A 23,812-nucleotide genomic window follows, 5' to 3' on the forward strand; every position below is an offset into this window, starting at 1 on the left:
ATGATGATATAACCAAGTTCTGCTGTACTCATGAGTGATATCCATCCATGGGAAATCTCCATAGTCAACAGTATGATATTCTACATGTCTTTTGTTGAGACAGTGGCAGTAACTAACTTTTTTCACTCCTTTGCAGATTGATTATTTTACTCTCCCTGTTAATTTCACCAATACTACTTGGTCTTCAAAGTTCAAGCTCCATTGCTTTGATATTTCACCATATCTTTGAGATGTTGGGTTTTTCTGTGATAAGGGATTTGGTTAGCATTTCACGTGCATCTTTAATAGATTCAATTGGTATTATATCTAACACTCTCTCATATTCATGTCGTGACTTGAACCAACTATATACTTCGCATGGAGACATAAAGTCTCTTATTTCTGAACTGTAGTAGGTCAGTCTTGTTATTCTTACTACACAAGTGCACAGCAGTCTGTTTTGCTTGTTCCAGATTCAATTGAGACCCTCACATATGGATACAATAGGTTCCTACTTTCTAGCATATAATGCTGCACATGCTTCGATTAATAATTGTGGAAAGTGTCTTTGAGCAAGACTGATATGTATGCAATTAAAATCTGGCAAGCTAATGAAGCCATTGAATTGAAACTAAAGCCTAAATATATATGGCTCGACAAAGCAAGCACAGAGAAAAACATGTCGAGTGCATGTGGAAGAATGGAGGCTAACATATATTCATTCTAAAGCCGGTTAACTGATAATGCAATGATCATTTGGGTCACTGACCATAAAGCGGAATGAAAGAAATTGTACAAGAAATTAGAAAATTAGAAATTAATTGATGAATTTATGTTTTATGATATTCCAAGAGTATTTTCGCTTACTCAATCTATTTTCTTCTTTTGGGTAAACAGAAAACTTACAAAACTAACTAGCCATGATGAGTTGATGACTATTACAAACTTTCCTAGGCCTAACTACACCAAGAATGCACGTTATCCAGCAACTAAGCACCAGATTAGGGGGAGAATGAAAAATACACACCCTGTATACTTAGCAAGAATGTCAGCAACACGAATATTAGCAAGCATGTTATCTAGCTACCCTGTGAACATATATGCTTGATTTCCAGAAAGTCAGACCGACTCATCAATTGCTTACAGTTGAGTAGTACTGTGCAAAGAGGATGCAGCTAGCCCAGCACTTTGACCTTGCCAAATATTCACCAGACAAGAAAAATCAGAATCAATCTCTAATTTGTTAATATTCAAAGAGGTACAATTAAGCTGCAGACCGTGGAATACGTCCCAGGCTTCAGCTTCAATGATACCCCCAGCTCCAACTTCAGCCATAAAACCGCTAATCCACTAGCTAGTCCACTCTCCAGTCTCATCTCGAAGGAGCCCCCCCAGCACTAATCAGATCAATTGGAATGAGAGCGATCAACATTCAGCTTAAACCAGGCTTATACCAGAAGATCATCTAGTTTGCAAACTTTTCGGAACTTTAGAGTTGCAATTAGCAGTATTCCATTCAGTAGCATAGTTCAGAATAACTTCAGTAATATTGTATATTGAAAGTAGGCTCAAACATCTTTTTACTCCATTTCCATATAAATCAACAGCATAAAGCAAAGAAAATATTTCAGTACGTACTGCAAGTGACTGAGAAACATATACCTCTTTTGCTTAAAAGTTCAAACTGCCAGGTTAAAAGTTGTCTTCATAGTAGCTGACTAGCTGGAACCTGCCTGGCATTAGTACAGTCACTACACATGCACCATGTTCTCAGGACTATCAGATCAAGAACCACAATTAGGATAGTCGCAATAAACATTAATCGTTAGTAAACAGTTTTCCCTGAATAATAGTCCAGACTTGACTGAAATGTCTTTAATGTTGGAAGAATAGCCAAAGACCAAATTTCCTTCCACCTGAATGCACACCTGAATAATAGTCCAGACTTGACTGAAAAAAATACTACCTACCTCCCCATATTAATTTATCAGAGGACTGATCAATAATACAAATAATCTTGCTAACAAATTGTCAGTAAGAACTCCTTAACAATGGCAGTATCATTAATATTATCAACATCAAGAGAAATTGACTTAACACACCAAGACTAAACCAATTATCATTCCAAGAACTCGCTTGAGAACCATTTCCAATTCTCCAATGTAATCCTGGCTTCAAAAGCTGAGCTCCAAATAATACACTAGACCAAGCGCTTGACCAATTATGAGGCTTTGAGTAATAAAAAAGGAGTCTTTAAGGTAATTGTCTTTATAGATCCGAGACTAGAGACCTTGATTGATCCCCTTGCAGTAATATCCAACTGGCCTATGCAAACATGGCTTATTCATATTTCCAGTTTTATTAATCCCCAACAGTTGAAATCTCTATACATACATTTCATACCTAGCTATCAATTATCAACTACTACATATCAAATACCAAGTATCAAATTATAACCAATTTCTTGATTAATCACTTGGCATGGAATATCGACACAGTGGGCAGTACTTGCTCTTCCCCAACCATTCTACAATGCAGCTCTCATGGTAAAGATGCAAACACGGCATCCGAGTTGCTTCGGAACCAGCCATCATGTCCTCCCTACATACCGAACACATTGTCGAGACTTGGACAACGATCGCCTTCTCCAACTTCTCCATTGCCGATTTACTTGCAGGCACAAAGTAAGGCTCAATTTCCATATCCTCATCTCCCAATTCTTCCCCAAAAACATGGATAACAGCCCTCATATGAAAAATCTTGCCGTCGGCTTTACAACTAGGATCTCTTGTCACGGCAAAGACATCATTCAATATTTTGTCTGCTATGGATTCATGATCCCTAAAGGGAACATTCAAGTCGAAGAGCTTCTTAGATATTTCTTCCCTCATAAATCGAGTCGAGGCAGTTCCACTGTTGTTTTCGGTCAACAAGTTAAGTTCGAGTGTGCCCTCGTAACTGTTGCTGTCTTGTGCTAGAATTCGATTGATATCGGAGTAGTCCTCATCATCTTCTTCTTCCGTCGCATATCTGCTGGGACATGTAATTGTGGCTTCGATCTCCATCACCAACTTGGTGCCACCCAACTCGATTTTAGGATCGTCAATCCTTTCCAACCAGCAATCAGTGCTAGAATTCTCAATTTCCTGATCCATTTCCTCAAATTAATTCTTGATCTAGGTGAACAGAAACACAGAGAGAAGAAGATCGATCAAAATCGTTTGATTTTAGGATTTTGAAACCGAACCCAAAGAAGGGGGGGGGGGTATTGAGCACTTGGTGAATCACAAACCACTGCAATTTAGGGTTTCCAAAATGTTTGCAACGGTGAGAATTAGAAACTGGGGCAGGGGATGAAATATATAAGGATTGGTTTCCTATTCAAGTACGGATTATTCAGAAGCGTGAGGATTAAGCTTTTACGTTCTTGCCGCTCAAGAAACGCTAACTGTAACTTGGCTGTAAAAGAGCACGTGCCATTTCTTTTATTATATATATATTTTTGTGGCTGTAAAGTAATTTATTTACGTTATTATATATTTTTGTGCCATTTCTTTTATTACAATTCATTTGAATAGTCACACTTTTGTATCTGATAAAAATAAAATTAGGCCACGAAAAGTAATTGATTTTCCTGCACATACTTCCTGTATAACGGTGCACATCCAAACATTTACTACGTCAGTGCACTGTTCATAAGGGACAAAAAGGACGGTTCTGTCCTCAATGTATCTTTTTTTTACGCCTCTGCCATTCACTCTCTCTTCCTCTCTCTCTCTCTCTCTCTCTCACACCTAAAACGAATTGTTTCTGCTTTCTCTCGCTCTCCTACTCCTCTCGCTTTGAGCCGTACGGATCTTTCAAATTTCAATTGGTTTTTGAAGAAAGCCCAGAAGCTGCAACAACTTGAAGGCACCAATCAAAGAACACAAGTTTGCAATTGGGAGAGAGAGAGTTCCGAGTTTCTGCCATTGGTTGTTGACCGAAGCTAGAATCACAGACTGATCGGTGTTCGTTGTTTGCTTGCTTGCTTTTGGCCAGGCAAGGTACTGAAGGTAGTGTTTCTTCCTCTTCCTCTGAGCTTTCTCTAATCGGATTATTGCTTGGGTTCTGTCTATTTCTGTGTTTGCCCGATTTCTGGTTCTCCAGTAAATTATGTTGCTGATTCTCGGATGAAATAGGTTTTGTTTATGCAATTTCATAATTTGAGAGATTTGAGGGAATGAGCATGCTATGATTTTTCTTTTCAATTCATTTATGTTGTTGCTTTTACGTGATTTTTGTTTTTTTGAATTGAATTGTAAATTTTGTTGCATATTTCACTTATTACTGCTACTTCTCATTCAACTTATTTGGCCCTTCCACCAGCTGTGTTGAACTTCTGTGGTTTCATTTTCTATAGTTCTCAATTTTTGCATTGTTCTTTTTTTTTTTTTTGAAGGACGATTTTCGCATTGCTAATTGGTATAAGAAATTGAAAACATTAATGGAACTCTTTGATTACTCTTTTACAAACATCTTGAGATCATGATAATGGTTTGTGTAGAGTCAGTCTGTTATTTGTCAATTACAGAGAGAGCCATAGCAAAAGATACTGAATTTTGAAATTTGTGGTTGCAAACAAGCTATTATAAGTTGCAGTACAATCTTGAGTCTTTTGGTAATGAAGATAGCCTAAATATGTAGGAGAGACACTGACATTTTTAATTATAGGATAAACTTATCGAGATAGACTTGCTTACAAGGGCAGAGTCAGAGTTTTGGGCTACTAGGATGTCTGGCAGAGAGATTGGCGTAGGGCTAATAGCTTAGCTATTGGTTATACCCTCTCTGGGTTTTGCATATGCTGTACATATGGACCTGCAACAATTACTATTTTAAAATTTGAATGAGTAACATGGCATTTTTATTAGCGAATTAAATCATTTAGCTTTGATCCTAATTTGACATTCTTATTTATGCTTTTGAGTTTTGTTGGTTAAATTTCTGAATTGGTTGGTTCTACAATCGGTGTTCTATGTTTGAGTTAATTCCGAATGGATGCACTTCTTTTCCATCCTTAGCCTGGCCACTATGGTTCTAAGTAGTAACATGTATGCATGATTTGTTAACAAAGAGTTGACAGATGAAATTTTGGACTCCTCACTTTGTTTGTTGGAACAATGTTATCCTTTTTGCTCCTTGCTTATTGATTATATTTCATTAGCTTTTCTCACTGATTATAACTGATCCTATAACTGATATATCAATGCTTTTCTCACTGCTTATAATTGACACCAAGTCTCTTCAAGTTAATTTAAAATCATGTTGAATTGGAATCTTTTTGAGCAAAGTCTCACAATTGCTTTGCTGGTATCTTCTATTATGTGCAGGAGGAATGTGTTAAATGGTTACAACATGGAGAAGACTGTAAAAGTACTTGGGCTCCCTCCCTCTATGAACTAGAGAACTTCATTTGATTACTATTAGTTGTTAGTTCAGTTAGAAAGCAATTGATAATTTCATAGAGAACTTCATTTGATTACTATCAGTTGTTAGTTCAGTTAGAAAGCAATTGATAATTGTTATATAACGTGAACGAAGTGATATACAGGTCATTGAGGTCAACACTTCAGTCTAGCATATATGGTTTCCAGTTTACTGAATAATTTAGTACAATTATTAGGTCTCACACTTGTGATTTGAGAAACTTTGTTAGTGTAACGCGCTTCACAAAAGTTTAAGTTGTTAAAATGTGCTCCAGTATTTATTTGCTAGCATCCCCCTAATTTGGGGGTCTCTCTACCATTAAAAAACCAATATGTAGAAGTTAACAAACACCGGGAGGTTTATGGTGCAGAGATGTATGAATAATAGTCTGTTAGCTGTAATAAGAACCAATACCCCGAAGAGCTTAAGTTCTTAAAATGTTTGCAACAATAACACATAGTAGCAAACATTGACATCATACTAAACAAGCTCTCTCTCTCTCAACCCCATGAAGAATGAGGCCAGAAGAGGGTTTGTATCGAGAGGCAATTGAATTGAAGCTGGAGCCCAGATATATGGCACACAAAGCGAGTACAGAGAAAAACATGTCAAGTGCATATGGAAGAATGGAGGCCACATATATTCATTATATGGTTGGCTATTAACTGATTATGTAACGATCGTTTGGGTCACTGACCATAAGGAAATAAAAAGAAGTATATCATTGTACGAGAAAATAGATACTAAAGAATTTATACTTTATTATCCAAGAGTACACTTGATTATACTAGTGTTGAGCAAAAAAGTTGGGCAAAATGGAGGAAGAAGTTGAGCAAAACAAAAAAAAAAAAATACAAAACTAACATTATCGCTATTAGTCTATTACAAACTCTCCTAGGCCTAACTCACGAACAATGTCATCAAGCAAAGTTTCAAACACCAGATTAGGGGAAGAATGAAATATATACCCCTCAGAAGGTTGTATACTTTCCTTCACAAGAATATTAGCCACCATGTTACGTACAAAATCAAACTGTGAACTTGCTTGATTTGCAGAGTCAAATTGACTCATCAGCTGCTTACAGTTCAGTAGTAGGGTGCCAAGAGGATGCAGCCAAACATTTTCTCCAGACATACAACTTTAGATTCAATCTCCAATTTGTTAATATCTGAAGAGGTAGCAAGCTGCAGACCGTGGAATAAATCCCAGGTTTCAACTTGAATGACTTCCCCAGCTCCAACATTAGCCATAAAACCATCCATCCACCAGTCTTATCTCTAATGAAACCAGCCAGCACTAACAGATCATTATTCAAATGAGAGCCATCAATATTCAGCGTAAAACATCCTGTACCACGTTTACACCATGAGATCATCTCAGTATGCAAAATTTTCTGAACTTCAGAGTTGCAATTAGCAGTATTCCATTCAGTAGCATGGTTCAGGATAACTTCAGTAATATTGCAAGGAATATTGAAAGTAGGCTCAAACCTTTTTAAATTAACCAACAGCTAGCAGAAAAAAAAGAAAATATTTCACTGCAAGCTACTGATTTTCTCATTTGCTTCAAATTGGCAATGATCCATTCTTTCCATCCCAGGTTAAAAGTTGCCATAGTAGCAAGAACAGTAACAGCTCCCAAACCTGCTTAGCATTTGTACAGTCATAGCTCACAACAAATGCACAATGTTCTCTAGAGTATCAGATCAAAACCACAATCTAGACTAGTACTAGTAATAATCATTAATCTTTAGTCAACAATTCTCCTTATATATAATCCAGAGATAAAAAAAGTTTTTAATTTTGGAAGAATAGCAAATTAAAGACTGAATTTCCTTCCACCTGAATGCACATCCTGATCACTGCATAAAAGCCGAAGAGCAGACTTGACTGAAGCAAACACTGGAGGTACCTCCCCATATTACTTTATCATTGGACTGAATAATGATGATAAAAATAATTTTGCTAACAAATTATTTGTGAAAACTCCTTAACAGTGGAAATATCATTGATATTATCCACATCACAAGAAAATTGTCTTGACACACCAAGGCTAAACCAATTATCATTCCAAAAACTCACCAGCGAACCATTTCCGATTCTCCAGTGTAATCCTTTCTTCAAAAGCTGAGCTCCAAATAATACACCAGCTAGACCAAGTGCTTGAGAAATGCTGAGGCTTTTTGTCAGTAGCAGAAACAAAAAAGGAGTCTTTAAGGTACTTTTTGTCTTTATAGATCCGATACTAGATAGAGACCTTGATCCCCTTGCAGTAATTTCCCCTTTGCCATGGCTTTATTCAATTTTCCAGTTTACATATCAATTATCAACTACATATCAAATATCAAGTATCAAACTATAATTTCTTTTATAAATCACTCGTTCGGCATGGAATATCGATACAGTGGGCAACACTTGCTCTTCCCCAACCTCTCTATAATGCAACTCCCATAGTAAAGATGCAAACACGGCATCCGAGTTGCTTCAGAACCAGCCACCATGTCGTCCCTACATACCAAACACATTGTCATTACTTGGACAATGATCGCCCTCTCCAACTTCTCCATTGCCGGTATACTTGTACTCACAAATGTAGGCTCAATGTCCATATCCTCATTTCCCAATTCTTCCCCCAAAACATGGATGACAGCCCTTATACACAAGATCTTGCTGTCAGCTTTACAACTAGGATCTCTTGGTACCACGTCGTTTAATATTTTGTCTGCTATTTATACATGATCCTTAAAGGAAACATTCAAGTCCAACAGCTTGCTAGAAATTTATCCCTTCATAATTCTAGTCTGGGCATTTCAATTGCTGTTGTCCATCAACAGGTTAAGTTCGAGTGTGCCCTCGTAATTGGAACAGACCTAGACCCACTCACAGGGCAAAAGTATGAGCAGAAATAGCAGAAGAGAAGCAAATTCCTACTATCTCCAAACCCTTATTCTTAATTTTGTCAAACGAAATTTTCATAATATCCAGTAAGAATAGGAAACTAAGCACGCAACTTTTAATTTTTTTGTTTTTTTTTTCTGTTTAAGCCACTGTTTTCTTTTTGAAACTAAGCGGTCACTTCATACCAAAATCTATCCATATTTACTATACATGGGAGTATGTAACCTATACTTGAAAGAAAAATCTAAAAATACCTACATAACCTATCTGACAATATGACCGAATTACAATTTTTTTTATCAATGGGTATGCAACTTTCATTTATCATGAAATAAGTAGTGAAGTTCTGTTTTCCTATAACAAAAGAATTTCAATTCAAACAGAGATCATTAGCCTACTTCAATAAAGGGAATAGCCATTTAACTAATCTGTTGAAATCTGAAAATAAAATTTCAAAACAACTCACCTACAGAGAATCCAGCAGTTATTCTAGTCATCCTCATGAACAACTACATGTGTTTGTAACTTGTGCATAATATTAATCTTCATGATGAACCGGTAATAAGAACCCATCAACACTTCAAACAACCAAACATATTTAATCATGCAGATACAAAATTTAACTTGCTGTGCAGAACTTTTATAGGCTTTACCGACCAAACATCTAAGGGTACAGAGCATCATCCCCAAAATAGTAGAGAAACTACATGTTAGCTGAGATGCAGTGCCTATAGAAATATCAAATTTTGCTATCTTAAACAATGAGCTAGCTAATAGACTACTTTTTTTCCCCTGCTGATTCTATATATATCTTGGGTTCTTGTAAACAACGCGCACGCACGCGCACACACACATAAACACAATGCAGTATGTGCAATAATCTCTTGTCAATCAACAATACACCCACAAAATTCTCCGAAACATATTGTAGAATAGCACAGACGCATTCCAATACTAAGCAGAATTCAGAGAATATGAATCAACAGCTTGTGTGACTGAAAAAGTAAAGCTAAAATAAAATCAGTACAAAGAGCATAAGATATATAAACTAGATGATATCATATAGAAGTTTAACTCTACGCAAGGTGGTAGATTCTTATACGAATTTAAATGTGAATTTAAAAAGAAAGAAAGACGGAGACAAATTAAGAGACCCAAACAGCAAACCCTAACACGAACAGATTGAGAAACGCGCCCTCATCACCACCAGAGATCAGTAGCGCAGAAATCGATCAGGCACGGTGGTGAACAGATTCATGGGAGTTTTGGGTCATATAAGTACTCCGATGGGGAATTCGGCGGGGGACCTATCAGCAAAGTTGTTGAGGCCTACAGTATACAATTCGTGTTTCCGATGCTTTTTGAAATTCTCCACAAACTCGAACGTGGTTTTGAATATGGCAAAACGCTTTTCTTTCTCTTCCTTGCTCTCGTAGACGCGATTGTACTTGACCATCCATTCCTCGAAGACTTGAGAAACGTTCACCGGATTCTCTTGATCGTCGGATGCGGCCACTTGAGAAATTGCCGAGGTTCCGATCACCATTATGATGAACAGAAAAGGAATGAAGAGGTTTCTTCCATGAAAACCCATTGCTTGATTCTATTGATCGATCACGATCAAGAAAACAAGAGAGATGGAGGGAGTGTATTGTATTTGGATTTGTGTGGAGTTTTTTTAAATGATAGACTTTTTCAAAAGTCCATGGATTCTATAAAAAGTTCATAGACTTTTATTGATTTTTTAAAAATCATTGACTTTTACTGATTTTTAGCACAGAGTTTTACTGATTTGTAAAAATCTACAGACTTTATATGAATGACTTATGTAGATTTCACAATACTTATAAAAAAGAAAAACCAAGCTAGTTTATTAGTCAGAGAATAAAATACGATGCCATAGCTATGTTAACTAATGACCATTAGCGTAGGAATCAGAGAAGCTCAAATAATGTCATGAAACAAACATATAAGAAAATAAAGGAAAAGCCTCCAAATATAATCAACCAAACCAAAAGATATCCAAAAAAGAGAAGGGAAAAAAAAACACATTGATGAAGTTTCATGCCAAATAAGCAGACGTCTTTGAAATAATGATATGATTTATTCTTCTCCCTCATTTTCACTTTCTTGATTGTCATTGTTTTCATTGTTGGCATTTGGTTGGGCAACTGTCCACATATGAGTAGCAATACTCATTCTCCATTCATTAGCATTCTCTCTTTGCTGATCTTGGGTTTGAAAATCATCCCATTCAAAATTATCTTCGTGATTGTCTATCGGATCTTCTTCTGGTTCAGGAGGAAATTCATCTGAACGACATTCCTGTCGAAGAAAATTGTGCAGTCCTGCACAAGCCAAAACTAGTTCTGCTTGTGTCTTATATAAAAATGGTGGTGCTGATTTGAAGATTGTGAAACGCGACTTAAATATTCCAAATATTCTCTCAATTACGTTCCTCAAGGAAGCATGGCGAAGATTGAATAACTCAATTGCATTGACAGGATGATTTCCTTCACCACCAAAATCTTTGAGGTGATATCGAGTACCTCGAAATGGAGCTAGGAACCGACGTCGATTTGGGAATCCGCAGTCCCCTAAGTAATATTTACCTAATAATAAAAAACATGTGCAATTAGTATGTTATATATATGTTATATGACATAAATTGTAATAAGTACTCTGAATTTTTTTTATGCACGTAAAACTATACCTGGTGGCACTTTGAGTCCATTTCGTCTAGAAATCGCATCATTCAACACTTTTGAATCATGAGCGGAACCCTCCCATCCACTAATCACATATATGAACTGTAAATCAAAGTTACAAGCTGCTAATACATTTTGTGATATCTTCCCATGGCGATTTCGATATCTGCTTACCTCACGTCCAACTACCGTTGCAGGAATATGCGTGCCATCTATAGCTCCGACACAATCCTAAAATAATGAAAAAAGATATCAATAGCTGAAAAGAAAAAATGAAATAATATCTTCATTACTGTACAATGAAATAAATAATTAACCATCCATAAAAGTTGCATTGCTTACCTTAAAGTAAGGATAGAACCTTGTACTTTCTCTTATGTTAGGTGGTATGGATTCAGGTTTAGCCATAAACTGTGGTGCTATTGTATTCAAGGCCTTCAAGACTTTGTTGAAACTTCTGCTAACAACAAAATGAGATCGCTCAAATATCAGCCGAGCTTCACTGTATCGATTATTTTGGCCGACAACTAGTAAAAAGGTTGCAAGCATTTCTTCAACACAAATGTGTCTTGTATCCCGTAAAGGTGTTTTCGCTTTTAGGATGCTACATAATTTTCGAAACACGTCAGGATACATTCTATACACATCTCTAAAGATTTGAGGGTCTCTGTCCAATATGTTGTGCATATATATGTATCCACTTGATGTCACTGGTCGACGAGTCAGCGGACGTCTAATATGTTCACCACGTATGATGAACACAAGTTCGTATAACACATAAATCACTGCTTGTATTGCCATTAATAATATCTTAACAGCCTCGTAAAACTGCTCTTCCTCTTCATCAGCTCCATACATGTCCATTTCAGACATTGCTAATAGAGAAAGCACCTAAACATATTTATAAAAAAAATATATCACTATTCATATTAACATTCATTCAAAAGCAAATCAAAAATCATAAATATTCAAACAAAAAATCAAATTGTAATTCATAACATACCAGTTTAAAATCATTCAAAATAAGCTGCAATTCAAACAAAATAAAATCAAACTCCATAACTTAAAATTAATAATAGAACATAGCCTATTGCTTATTAGGTGTCGCTAGTGGAGATTGACCCACACCTATTGCATTTGTTTATAGGTGATCCAATTATGTCGTTGTTCAGGAGTCATCTTCAAGAAGAAATCTTGCTTTGCTTTAGTATTAAGCAAATCAAGAGCCATAAAGCAAGCCTCATCAGTTAATCCTGGGGTCTCGTTCATAGCATCCAAAAGATCACTCTCTCTTGATTCTCTCTTCTCCATTAAGCCACAAATTTTATCAAAACTTGTGACAATTTTACCAATGCCACTTGATAAGTTTTCTAAAACCTCAGCCTGACTAGTTGCCCCCTTTGAGCCGCTATTATTTTCATAGTCAGTCCTACTCCGTTTTCCTTGAGTCCTGCTATGTGGTGGAGCATCTACATTGGTACCTTGGGAGGGTTGTTGTGAAAGAGATGGCGAGTTTTCTTGGTGTGATGACTCATTTTCACTTTGCACGAACATGTTAGTATTTCGATCAAAAACTAATCCATCAATTCCCCAAGGTCTGTTTTCTTCCGCTCCAAATGTAGAGGCATCTGTATCATCACCTAAACTGATTGAGCCCATTCCAGTTGCAGTTCCATTTCCAACTGCAATTTTCAAGTCCTCATAGTCTGGAAAAGTTTCTGACCGAAAGTGCCCATGCGTTGGATGTGACTAGTAGGGAAAAAAAAAATACACGTGTCAATATGATGATAACCATTTGAAATAACTATAAATCTAAATTAGAATAAAATGAAAAAGCAATAAGCTCACCTTCAAATAATCTGCCCATACTTCATCATCAGCAGTGAATCTCTTTGTGATCGGATCCCACCCAAATCCAGAACTATGACGCATAAGTTGAGAGTAATTGGTGTATTGTTTCTTAAACCATTTCACTCTACTTTGGTAATGACTAAAACTTATTTCACAACCAAGTTTTTCCTTCAGTTTAGGAAGTAGCTTCGCCTCTACTGTTTGTTTGCTTATCACACCATTAATATCATCCAAGTTTGGCGCCTTCAACCATAAGTTGAAGCAAAACATTGCTCTCTTCAGCATTCCAAGTTTTGTAATCTTTTCTTTTACCATTCCCTTGTGAATCTCCCATCTATACGATTGCGTAAAAGTAATCATACATGCAACTTTTATCAATCAAAACATTATAATTTAGAACAATATAAACATAAGGGAAGTATAGACTGGAAAAAAAAAAATTAGAAGTCCAAGGTACATGGCTCCACAAAGAAACAAGAAAGATATTAGACCCCAAATGACGACCCTTCTGTTATCAAGACGCACAACTATCAAGTGTGTATATCAATATAAACATGCACCAATGTCCTGTTTTCATACTCTCCTAAATTGCTTTCTGACACAACAAAATAATAAAGTAAAGAAGAGTTGCTGGTATCCTTCATCAGCTTGAAGCTATTCATATTAAGAGCAATGATTTTGGCTACTAGGGATAAGGAATCATTCTGGTAAGAAGCATTACTTCAAAACGTATGCAAGGTTTTTTTTTTTTTTCTTCTTTTCTTTAAACATGCATTAAGCATACAAAAGGAACCAACTCAGACAATTGGGTGCAGAGACAAAAATAGCAAATTTTGATACATTGTTCATATTGATTATTACCTAGCCAACTTCTCTTTGATTAATTTTTCTTTGTTTCATTATTCATTCAATTACATTTTGATCCACACTTGTTTGTTTTTTATAGCATGCCATAAAATATGATTATAAACAGTACTCATAAATTGCACAAATCAGACTCTCATAACCCCAAAACTTGATCACGATCTGTTTCCATGGGAATTTGAAGGAGAAAATAAAAAGAATCTGAATCCTAAAGAAATTGAGGTCCATAAAGATGACAAAACTGAATCAAGGTACCAGACAACTGTCATCATGGCAATTTGCCCAACCAACATGAATCAAAACTCCAAAACAATATTCCTATCTCTCAGCTGACTACAAACTTAGCTGAATTAACTCTTTGAAGATTCAGTGATCCTATTTACTCAACCTACTACTCTGTAATCCCAAAGTAAAATTTCTAACATTAAAGCTCTGCTTAACATACACATAATATTCTCAAAGCATAAAAAAGAACACTAAAATTTTAGAAAAAGAAAATAAATAACCTGACATAATTTTATCAGCCATTGCCGACTTTAGTGGTGGCCAACATTGGCTTCAAATTGAAGGGTTAAAGCAAAATTTGAATGAAAATTAATAACTCTGTATAGATTCACCCAAAGCTTGAACCAAATCGCACCTCTGACATTACTATCATTTTAAGAAAGTTGACATGAGATTGTCAACATAAGTCCCATCTCAATGCAGGGTAAAATCACACACACTATTAGGTATAGAAAAGAAGTTCTGGCATGAAGGAAAAAAAAAAAAAACCACCCACCGTTTGGCTAATCTACCCGAACTTAAGAGCCACAAGGGCAAAGCAGTAGCAAAAAAAAGAGAACCATGCCATATAGGACAGCAACAAATACAAAAGAAACAGAAAACCTAGCGAGAAAAACAAAGAAGAAGAAACATACGCAGCAAACAAGCGACGACAATAGCAATAACCGCAATAGTATGCAGGACTATGATCGAACCGTAAAAGCATTAGGCATATACATTATTTGGCTTTGTTTTAGGAGTTGATGATAATATTAGGGTTCCAAGCATCACAATTGAAAAAAAAAAAAATCAAATTCAACAACAACAATGAACATGTTAGGTATTAGAGGTTGATATCACAAAATAATAGAGAAGAGAAAAAATAAATCATGAAAGAGAGATGATGGAGGACCAACCTTGAACGCGCAGAGAGAAGAACTTTGACAGACTTTTCCACGCTCAAAATCTTTGCTCTGGTGGCTGGAAAAATATTGGAATTTGGTATTTATACTTAACACTACAAAGTCCATGATTTTCCATGATTTTCTAATTCCGTATGTATGAATGATATTTTGAATACCCCTAAACTTCTATTCATTTTTAAAAGTCCTAATTGAATACCCCTAGACTTTGGTGGAATTCATAAAGATTTTTTAAAATCCTAATTGAATACACCCAGACTTTTATGGACTGTTAAAAGTCTCTATTAAATACACCCAGACTTTTAAATTCCATGGATTTCTTTAAAAGTGCCAGTAATTCCATATACAATACACCCCCCGGAGAGTCGCTGACGTTATTTCTCGAGAATTGAGTAATATCTGTACGTCCAGTTGTGTCTATAATCTTATATGGTCGACACTCATGCATACGCGACAGCCAGACCCAGTGTGACCTGGCAAAATGGCCGGGTTGCGAACTCGTTAACTAGGGCTGGGCTCGGGTCGGGCCGGGCCTGAAAATTAGTGAGACCGAGACCGAACCCGAAAATGTCGGTTCGGGCCGGTTCGGTCTTTTTGTAAACTGAAAACTGACAGAAACCGAACCCATTCGGGCCGGTTCGGTTTTCGGGCTTTTTCGGGCCCAAACATTTATTTTCAGTTTTCCACCGAAAAACAAAAACGAAACATTTTTTTTCCTTTTCTAATGCCCAACACCACATCATTGTATATGTTACATGTGATCAAGATAAAGATTTCATTTAGCTACAAAATCAAAGGCCACCAGCAGCCACGGGGCCCCTGGATAGGTCTCTTTCTGGCAACCTAATATAAGGTGTGTCACTGTGTTGTAATATATAAATTGTAAAGTATCACAAGAATATAACTATCCTAATGGAAACTACATGGGAACCTTTCTAGGTTGTACATTGGAACGTTTTACAAGTCATCCTGCAAAGAAAAGAGAAAGGAAAACTTATGTAAGGAAAATTTTCGGGTCGGTTCGGGCTTTCGGGCCCTGAAAATATGGAACCCGAGACCGAACCGATTACATGAATTCGGGTCGGGCTTTAGACCGAACAGAAAATTTCTATTCTAAAACCGAACCGAATCGGGCTTTTTTCCTCGATTCGGGTCGGGTCCTCGGTCTTTCGGGTCCGGACGCCCAGCCCTACCGTTAACCCGCTTGAAACCACCAACAGTTACAACCCGACTCTCAACTTTATCTTATTATTATTTTTTGTTGGAATTTCATATTAACAAAAAATAATATCTACAAAGCAAGAGGATCTAAACAGAGAGAAAGCTTTTGTTTCAAAAAAAAAAAAATAGAGAGAAAGCTTTAAACATATTTAGAGAGAGTGCAACTTTGTAACATATGCAATTTCAGCAACATATATTTTTGAAATAAGGGCTAGTGTGGCCGCTCTCAGGCCTTAATTGATGAAACTAATGAATACGCCCTGAGAGAAAGGGGGGGGGGACATAAAGCCTAAACCTCATATTACAATACACCTCAAGAATATCTCTTGAATAATAACAGGAGTCTCCACTACTGCAATGTATTCGAACATGCACCAAGTAGCAAAGAGTGTCATATTGACTGCTCCATTTGCTTTACAATAATGGTGGCGTATTGAAAAGCTAAAGCAATGCCATAAAACCAATAAAATAGTTTTCCCAATATGCTGACGACAAGGAAAAACTCCGCCGACACGACGTTCCATCCTGCCACTAGGAGGTGTCACCCAATTCATGATCTACCCTCTCACTAGGGCAGGTAAGGCATACTGAGTATACAACTTGGTACATAGCCCACATGACCTTACCAAGAGTTGGCAGGGATTTATTGTAAATAAATTACACCTAAACTTGAAAAAAAATTATTAAAACTACATTTCACATACAGCAAGCCCACCAGCAGAGGCCCAATGACTGAAGAGAGGCTCACCATCCATGCCAAGCCCACGATCTATGCCAGGCCCACGATCCATGGTACCCAAGGTCGTCTACCTTTCCCGGTAGGAAAGGCGGCACAGCAACCGCTGAATCACCCTGCAATAGATACTCGGCCAGAACTAGAGGCCGGAACCTGCCACTGTTGATCTTTACTGCCGACGAATCACATAGACGTCCAAGCAGTCCCTCCACTACATGCGTGCATACGTGAAGCACCACCACCATCAGGACTAGATTGCAGACTGTTGCACCACCATAGCCAAAACTAGAGTGCGACCCAGAATGTCGTCGCCCTTCCCAGGCTGCCACAATTGTGGTGGAATGCAGATCCAAACTTCAAAAGTCAGAATCTGCAGTTGTAGATGGTCCCATAGAATATCACAAGTCCTCTCTCGTTTCTCCCCACTTCGTCCTCGAAACTGCCTTGGACCTTGATTGGTGGACTGAGATTCTATACCTATTTGTCCGACGACGACATCATGAAGACATATCGCCGGACGGAACATGGGAACACAGCGGTTCGATGCCTCTCCAAAACTAAAACTGTTTTTCTTCTTCTCCAATAAACGGAGCCAAAGCGAGTTGATTTTGCGTACGCCCTTTTTTTTTTTTTTTTTATTTATTTATTTCAGCAACATATATAATATGATTAAGATGTTGCAAGATGGTAAAATGTTCTTCTCCAAAGAAGTCAATTATTTTAGTTTTTAAATTCAACATTCAAGAAAAAAAACTTTATATTGAAAGGAGAATGTGTGGTTTCCAAAGATATAAAATTGCTTCTTACCATTTGAACAATTAAAGAAATTCATCTAACTTTACGGAAGGAACTGTCCCTCTGAGTCTCTCACGAGGGTTTTTCGGAGCTATTGAGGTTTCTCTAGGGTTTCAGTTTGGCGGCCGTTTCTCGCTCTTGTTCTTAGGGTTTTGACCGGATTGGTGAGTGCGGGTTATCTGTCTGGGTAGTGGAGAGTGTTGGTGCGTGAATAGAGGTGTTTGGGTAGGGAGATGGAAGAGATGGGACGTTGATTTGCAGGTTCGTTGGTGTTAACGGAGAGGGAATCAAAAGGGGTACGTATAAGGGCTAGTGCAGTCGAGGCGGCACGGAGATGTCGTTTTGCTATTGTCTGTAAGGTGGTTACCCCTCGTCCTTTTAGAAGACAGAGCTTTATTGATCTGTTTTCGAGGCTGTGGGGTGGTGGTGCTGGGGTTACTATTAGTGATATGGAGGCTGATCTATTTCTGGCACGATTTCGGAACGAAAAGGATATGGAGAGAGTGATTGATAGGAAGCCTTAGGACTTTGATAAGTCTCTGGTAGTTATGGGAGTGCTCAGAGAGGAGGATGTGATAACAGCGGTATCCTTGGAGACTACGCTATTTTGGGTTCAAATTCATGGGGTCCCGTTACGCTACCGAAATTCTGAGGTAGCTGAAGATATTGGGGTAGAGGTGGGATAGGTTGTAGACGTTGGTAAAGGGGCAGGTGGGGATTGTGTGGGGAGCTTTTTAAGCGTTAGGGTTCGGATGAATATTTCTCTCCCGCTTCTACGCCGTACTAGGGTGGAGTTTCCTGGTATTGGTTTTGAGGAGGTTGATTTTAAATATGAGAGGCTGCCAGAGTTCTGTCAGGAGTGTGGAATTATTGGCCATCCGACTCGTATTTGTGATGATCGCTTGGGAATCAGAAATAAGAAGGAGGAAGATAGGCCATATCGTCTCTCTCTTAGGGCTGAGATTGATTTGCATGGGAGGAGAATTGGTGAGAGAGTCAGTAGAGGACGGTCTGGTGATGGAGGTAGTGGAAGTGAATGGAGTGATTCGACTGGTGGTTCTCAATCTTTTCCCTTCAGTGATGAGGAGGCTGCTAGACGGCGTCAGCAGGCAAGTGAGGATGCACGTAGGAGACTAGAGGCTTTGGATGAGCAATTTCGTTTAGAGGGTCCGCTAAATGCCACTGATTCCTCACCTTGTAAGGCTATGGTTGTGCAAGATAAGTTGAAGGAGGTAGTTCTTGTGGAAATGGAGGAGGCAGAGAAGTTAGTGCAATCATCAGATGTTGGTGGTAAGCAGGGGGGTAGGGAGTTGTTTCTGGAGAAGCCCAAAGTGCCTTCCTCCCTTGAAATGGAGTCGGAGCAGTTTGTTAAGAAGTTAGGCTTGATTTTTAGATCTGAATTTACTCAGGGAGTTCAGGAGAATTTTCAGTTCCAGTTGGGTAATTTAATGGGAAAGAAGGAAGTGGGTGGTTCCAAGGGGGGACAGAGATTTCTAAAAGTGTCAGCTAATAGAAAGAAATTGGCGATTATTAATTTAGCTACTGAAGAGAACTCAATCTCGGTGGAGGGTGGGAAACGTAAGTCGGAGGACGAGCTGGAGGGGGAACAAAAAAGTACTAAAAAGGTGATGCTTCTTGAGGGTATTCCTAGCGTGGTGGGAGCAGCGGAGCTACCCGACCACGAGCAATGAGGCTGTTATCATGGAATGTTCGGGGTATGGGTGGTTTGGGGCGATCCCGGACGTTCAGGGACCTGAAGGACTTTGTGCATGTACATAAGCCGGATTTAATTTTCCTATTGGAAACGAAGATGACTTCGGTTCAAATGGGGAAACTTAAGACTTGCTTGAAGATGGATGAAGTTCTCAGTGTACCAAGGGTGGAGACGGAAAATGGTGGGTTTTCTGGGGGTTATGTATGCTTTGGTGGAGGAATATTGATGTTACTTTTCTTTCGTCATCTTTTTTCTACATTGATGTTGTGGTCAAATGGGAGGATGGGCTTCAGTCTCGTGTCACTGGATTCTATGGTGAGCCTAATGCGAGTCAGCGTTATTTATCTTGGGAGTTATTGAAACAGCTGGCTGGAGGATAGGAGGGACCTTGGCTGTGTTGTGGGGATTTTAACAAGATTTTGGATATTTCATAAAAGACTGGGGATGTACTTAGGCCACAACATCAGATTGATGAATTCAGAAGGACTTTGGAGACCTATGGCCTTTTTGAATTTGCATTTACTGGTTATAAATTTAAGTGGGATAATCGTCGGGAAGGGGACGCAAATGTGAAGGAGAGGATTGATAGAGGCTTTGGTAATTTAGCGTTGATTCAAAAATGGGGAGGTTTTACTATACATCACTTGGTTACCATGGCATCTGACCAGTGCCCTCTTTTAATTGAGAGTGACCTGCCTTTGCGGGGTGGTGCTGTGTTTGGTAGGAGGAGAAGGAGGTTTATTTTTTAAGAGATGTAGACAACAGAGGCAGAGTGTGGTCAAGTGATTGAATATGCATGGGGTGGCGCTGGTCACGTTTCTATCGTTGATAAGCTGAAGGTGGTTGCTGGTGAGCTAAAAAGTTGGGAAGGAGAGAAGTTTGGGAGTGTGCGTCGATTGGTGAAGGAGACAAAGGAGGAATTGGATGGGCTTCAGAGGAGGTATCCTTCTGTTAGTACGTTGCAACAAAGGCGGGAGGTGGAGATTAAATTGGACAAAATTTTAGAGAAGGATGAGATTATGTGGAGGCAGCGATCCAGAGTGGACTGGTTGAAACACGGTGACCGTAATTCTAAATTCTTTCATCAGTATGCTAAGCAATGTGGGAGATCTAATAGGATTATGGGCATCCTTGGGGATAATAGATGGAGGAGCGATTCACATGAGGTGGGGCATGTTTTTGTTCAATATTTTCGAAAGCTATTTTCTTCTGAAAATGGTCAGATGGTAGAGGAGATTTTCGATGCAGCTACAAATAAGCTTACGGTGCAACAGGGACATTTTTTGTCTAGACCTTTCTCTAGACTAGAAATTGAGACAGCTCTGCAAGGTATGGGTCCAACAAAGTCTCCAGGACCTGACGACATGTCTCCGGTGTTTTTTCAGAAGTATTGGGCAGTGGTGGGAGATAAGGTGACTTCAACGTGTTTGGGGGTCTTGAATGGGCAGGATTTGGTGGAGATGTTTAATCAGACACTAATAGCTTTAATCCCCAAGGTTCCCAACCCGAGGAAGGTCACTGAGTTTCGACCGATTAGTCTGTAATATTTTGTATAAGTTGATATTGAAGGCATTGGCTAATCAGCTTAAAAAAGTGTTGTCTGGGGTTGTCTCGGATTTTCAAAGTGCCTTTGTTCCTAATAGACTTATCCATGACAATGTAACTGCAGCCTTTGAGATTGTTCATAATCTGAAATGTAGAGGGAGAAAAAGTAGGCGGAAAGTGGCCCTCAAACTTGATATGCCTAAAGCTTACGATCATGTCGAGTGGAGCTTTTTAAAGAGGATGATGATAGTTATGGGCTTTCCAGGGAGGTTTGTTGATTTAGTGATGAGGTGTATCACGTCTGTTACTTATTTAGTGCTCCTTCAGGGCAACCATTTGGGAGGATTGTCCCGACTCGGGGCCTCCGTCAAGGAGACCCAATTTCTCCGTACTTGTTTCTTTTAGTGGCAGAAGGATTTTCTTCCTTGCTGCGGAAGGCAGAACGAGAGAAAACAATCCATGGGGTTTCTATTGCTCGAGGTGCCCCCTCGGTGTCACACCTGTTTTTTGCAGATGATATTCTCGTATTTTGTGATGCATCTGTGAGTGATTGTATGAAGTTGAAGAAGATTTATCAGAATTATGAGATGGCTTCAGGGCAACGAATTAATACGGATAAGTCGGCTTTGAGTTTTAGTCCCAGAACTTCAAACTTGATTAGTCAAGATTGTTGTAATGTGCTTGATATGAAGGTCGTTCCGTGTCACGAAAGGTATTTGGGGCTTCCTACGATGGTTGGGAAGGATAAGCGTAGAGTATTTAAGGGGCTGGAGGATTGGGTTTGGAATCGTATCCAAGGTTAGGAGGGCAAACTTCTGTCAAAGGGTGGAAAAGAAATGTTAATTAAGTCGGTGGTGCAGGCAATTCTGACGTATACGATGGGGGTGTTCCAATTGCCGGTGGGTACTTGTGAGAGTATTAACCGTTGTATAGCAAGATTTTGGTGGGGTAAACCGGGTGGTAGAGGGATTCACTGGAGACGGTGGAAGGAGCTTTGTATTCCTAAAAGGGAAGGGGGTTTCGGTTTTAGACACTTGCAGTTATTCAATCATGCCTTACTTGCAAAACAAGGGTGGAGACTTTTGACTTCCCCAAACTCTCTTGTGGCTTGAATGCTCAAGGCACGCTATTTTTCCAGAGGCTCTTTTCTTGAAGCTGCTATTGGGGCTAATTCTTCTTTACTATGGAGGTCTTTTGTTTGGCGTCGAGAGCTGTTGCAGCAGGGTCTAAGGTGGAGGATTGGTAATGGTGAAACAGTTCGGGTTTTTCAAGATCCTTGGGTCCCTTCGTTGAAGAGCTTTAGAATTGGTTTGAAGAATGGGGTTGACTCTAAATTAAGAGTAGCTGATCTAGTTACTAATGGGGGTGTATGGAATGATAAAATGATGGAGCTTGTGTGTGATGATCGAGAGAGAGATGCTGTGGTGCAAATTCCAATTGTCTCTACGGCAGCTCCGAACAAGTTTATATGGCACTTTAATCAGAGTGGGAAGTATTCAGCGAAGAGTGGGTATTGGTTGGCTTCGAAACTTGATGGGAAAAGGAAAGATTAGGGGAAGCTGCTCCTGAGGTGGTGGAGTCCTGGAGACATCTATGGAAGCTTAAACTGCCTCCAAAGATGCTACACTTCCTTTGCCGCTGTTCTTTGGGTTTTGTGCCATGTAAAGCGTCCTTGTTTAGACGTAGGATTATGCAGGACGCGGTTTGTCAGTGATGTCAACAAGGTGAGGAAACGCCCTCGCACGCACCCCTGGAGTTGTGGTGATTGTGTTGCGGTGCTTGAGAGGGCGGGGTTTTATGCTAAGTTGCATCCTGGTCAGTCACCTACATTTTTCTCTTTACTTCAGCATACGGTGAACGTCTTAGAGGCAGATGAGTTAAGGCTATTTATTATAATTTTTTGGATCAACTGGAAAGAACGTAATGCGTTGTTGCATGGGGAGCATGCAAAGCCCAGTAATGTATTATATGAAATGGCAATGACGGTTTGGCAAAGCATTCTTGCGGTGGAAGCTATGAATGTGATAAGTGGAGTCACATGTGGTGGAGCAGTTCAACGATGTGGCAGTCGCTGGTCCCCTCCCTCTCCAGGTATAATTAAAATGAATTGTGATGGGTCGGTTTTTCCTGGAGGGGTTTAGGTGGGGCACTGGGGTTGTGTTCAGAGATAATAGAGGTTGGTTTGTTGGTGCGGTGGGGCAGCGTTTGAGTTTTAATATTCCTCCCGGTATAGCAAAGTTATTTGCAATTAAAATCGGCCTGGAGTCTGCTTTGGAGAATGGCTGGTCAGCTCTGGTGGTAGAGTGTGATTGTCTGGAGGTAGTGAATATACTTTCTAGGGAGGAAGAGTGCATGTCAGCGGATGAGGTTGTTGCATGGGAAGTCCAAAGGTTGTTGGTGAGATTTCAACATGCAAGGGTTGTGTTTAGTCCTAGAGAGGTGAATAGGGCAGCTCATATGGTTGCTCAACATGTAGCCCGGGTTGAAGGGCGGATTTGTTGGTTAGGGGTTGGGCCTTATTGGCTCATGCAAGTCATCGACGATGATGGTCCCGTAACTAGTAGTGGTAGAAGGGATGGCTGGTGTGGAGATAGCTCTGCATGCAACTTTAATTTCTGATTTGTAATTCTTCTTTGAGTTATTCAATAAAAGTTTCCATTCTCCAAAAATAATAAAAAATTCATCTATTAAAAAAGGTGCGACATCATTAACCAATCTGGAGAGTTTAGCGCCCTCCCACAATCCCAAAGAAAAGGGGGCCACTACAACCAAAAGCCCACTGCTCGTCCCTCTATTTATAAATTTATTGAAAGATAGAAAAGTACAATTTTTTTTGGGGGGGGGG

General features: G+C 39.0%; 1 protein-coding gene, 1 long non-coding RNA gene and 1 pseudogene across 2 annotated transcripts; 2 read left to right on the top strand and 1 right to left on the bottom strand.

Moving 5' to 3' along the window:
- Nucleotides 1-2,447: 2,447 nt before the first annotated feature.
- Nucleotides 2,448-3,134, bottom strand: LOC112164327 (E3 ubiquitin ligase BIG BROTHER-related). The gene has a single exon (XM_024300542.1). The coding sequence runs from the start codon at nt 3,132-3,134 to the stop codon at nt 2,448-2,450; it is 687 nt and encodes a 228-aa protein (XP_024156310.1).
- A 523-nt stretch (nt 3,135-3,657) lies between these two features.
- On the top strand, nt 3,658-5,601 carry LOC112192656. Its single transcript, XR_002933567.2, has 2 exons — nt 3,658-4,034; nt 5,352-5,601. It is a non-coding gene; the product is annotated as an uncharacterized LOC112192656 (long non-coding RNA).
- A 13,794-nt stretch (nt 5,602-19,395) lies between these two features.
- On the top strand, nt 19,396-23,586 carry LOC112164351 (annotated as a pseudogene).
- Nucleotides 23,587-23,812: the final 226 nt, after the last annotated feature.

This window comes from Rosa chinensis, chromosome 1 (assembly GCF_002994745.2).
Source record: "Rosa chinensis cultivar Old Blush chromosome 1, RchiOBHm-V2, whole genome shotgun sequence".
Lineage (NCBI taxonomy): Eukaryota > Viridiplantae > Streptophyta > Magnoliopsida > Rosales > Rosaceae > Rosa > Rosa chinensis.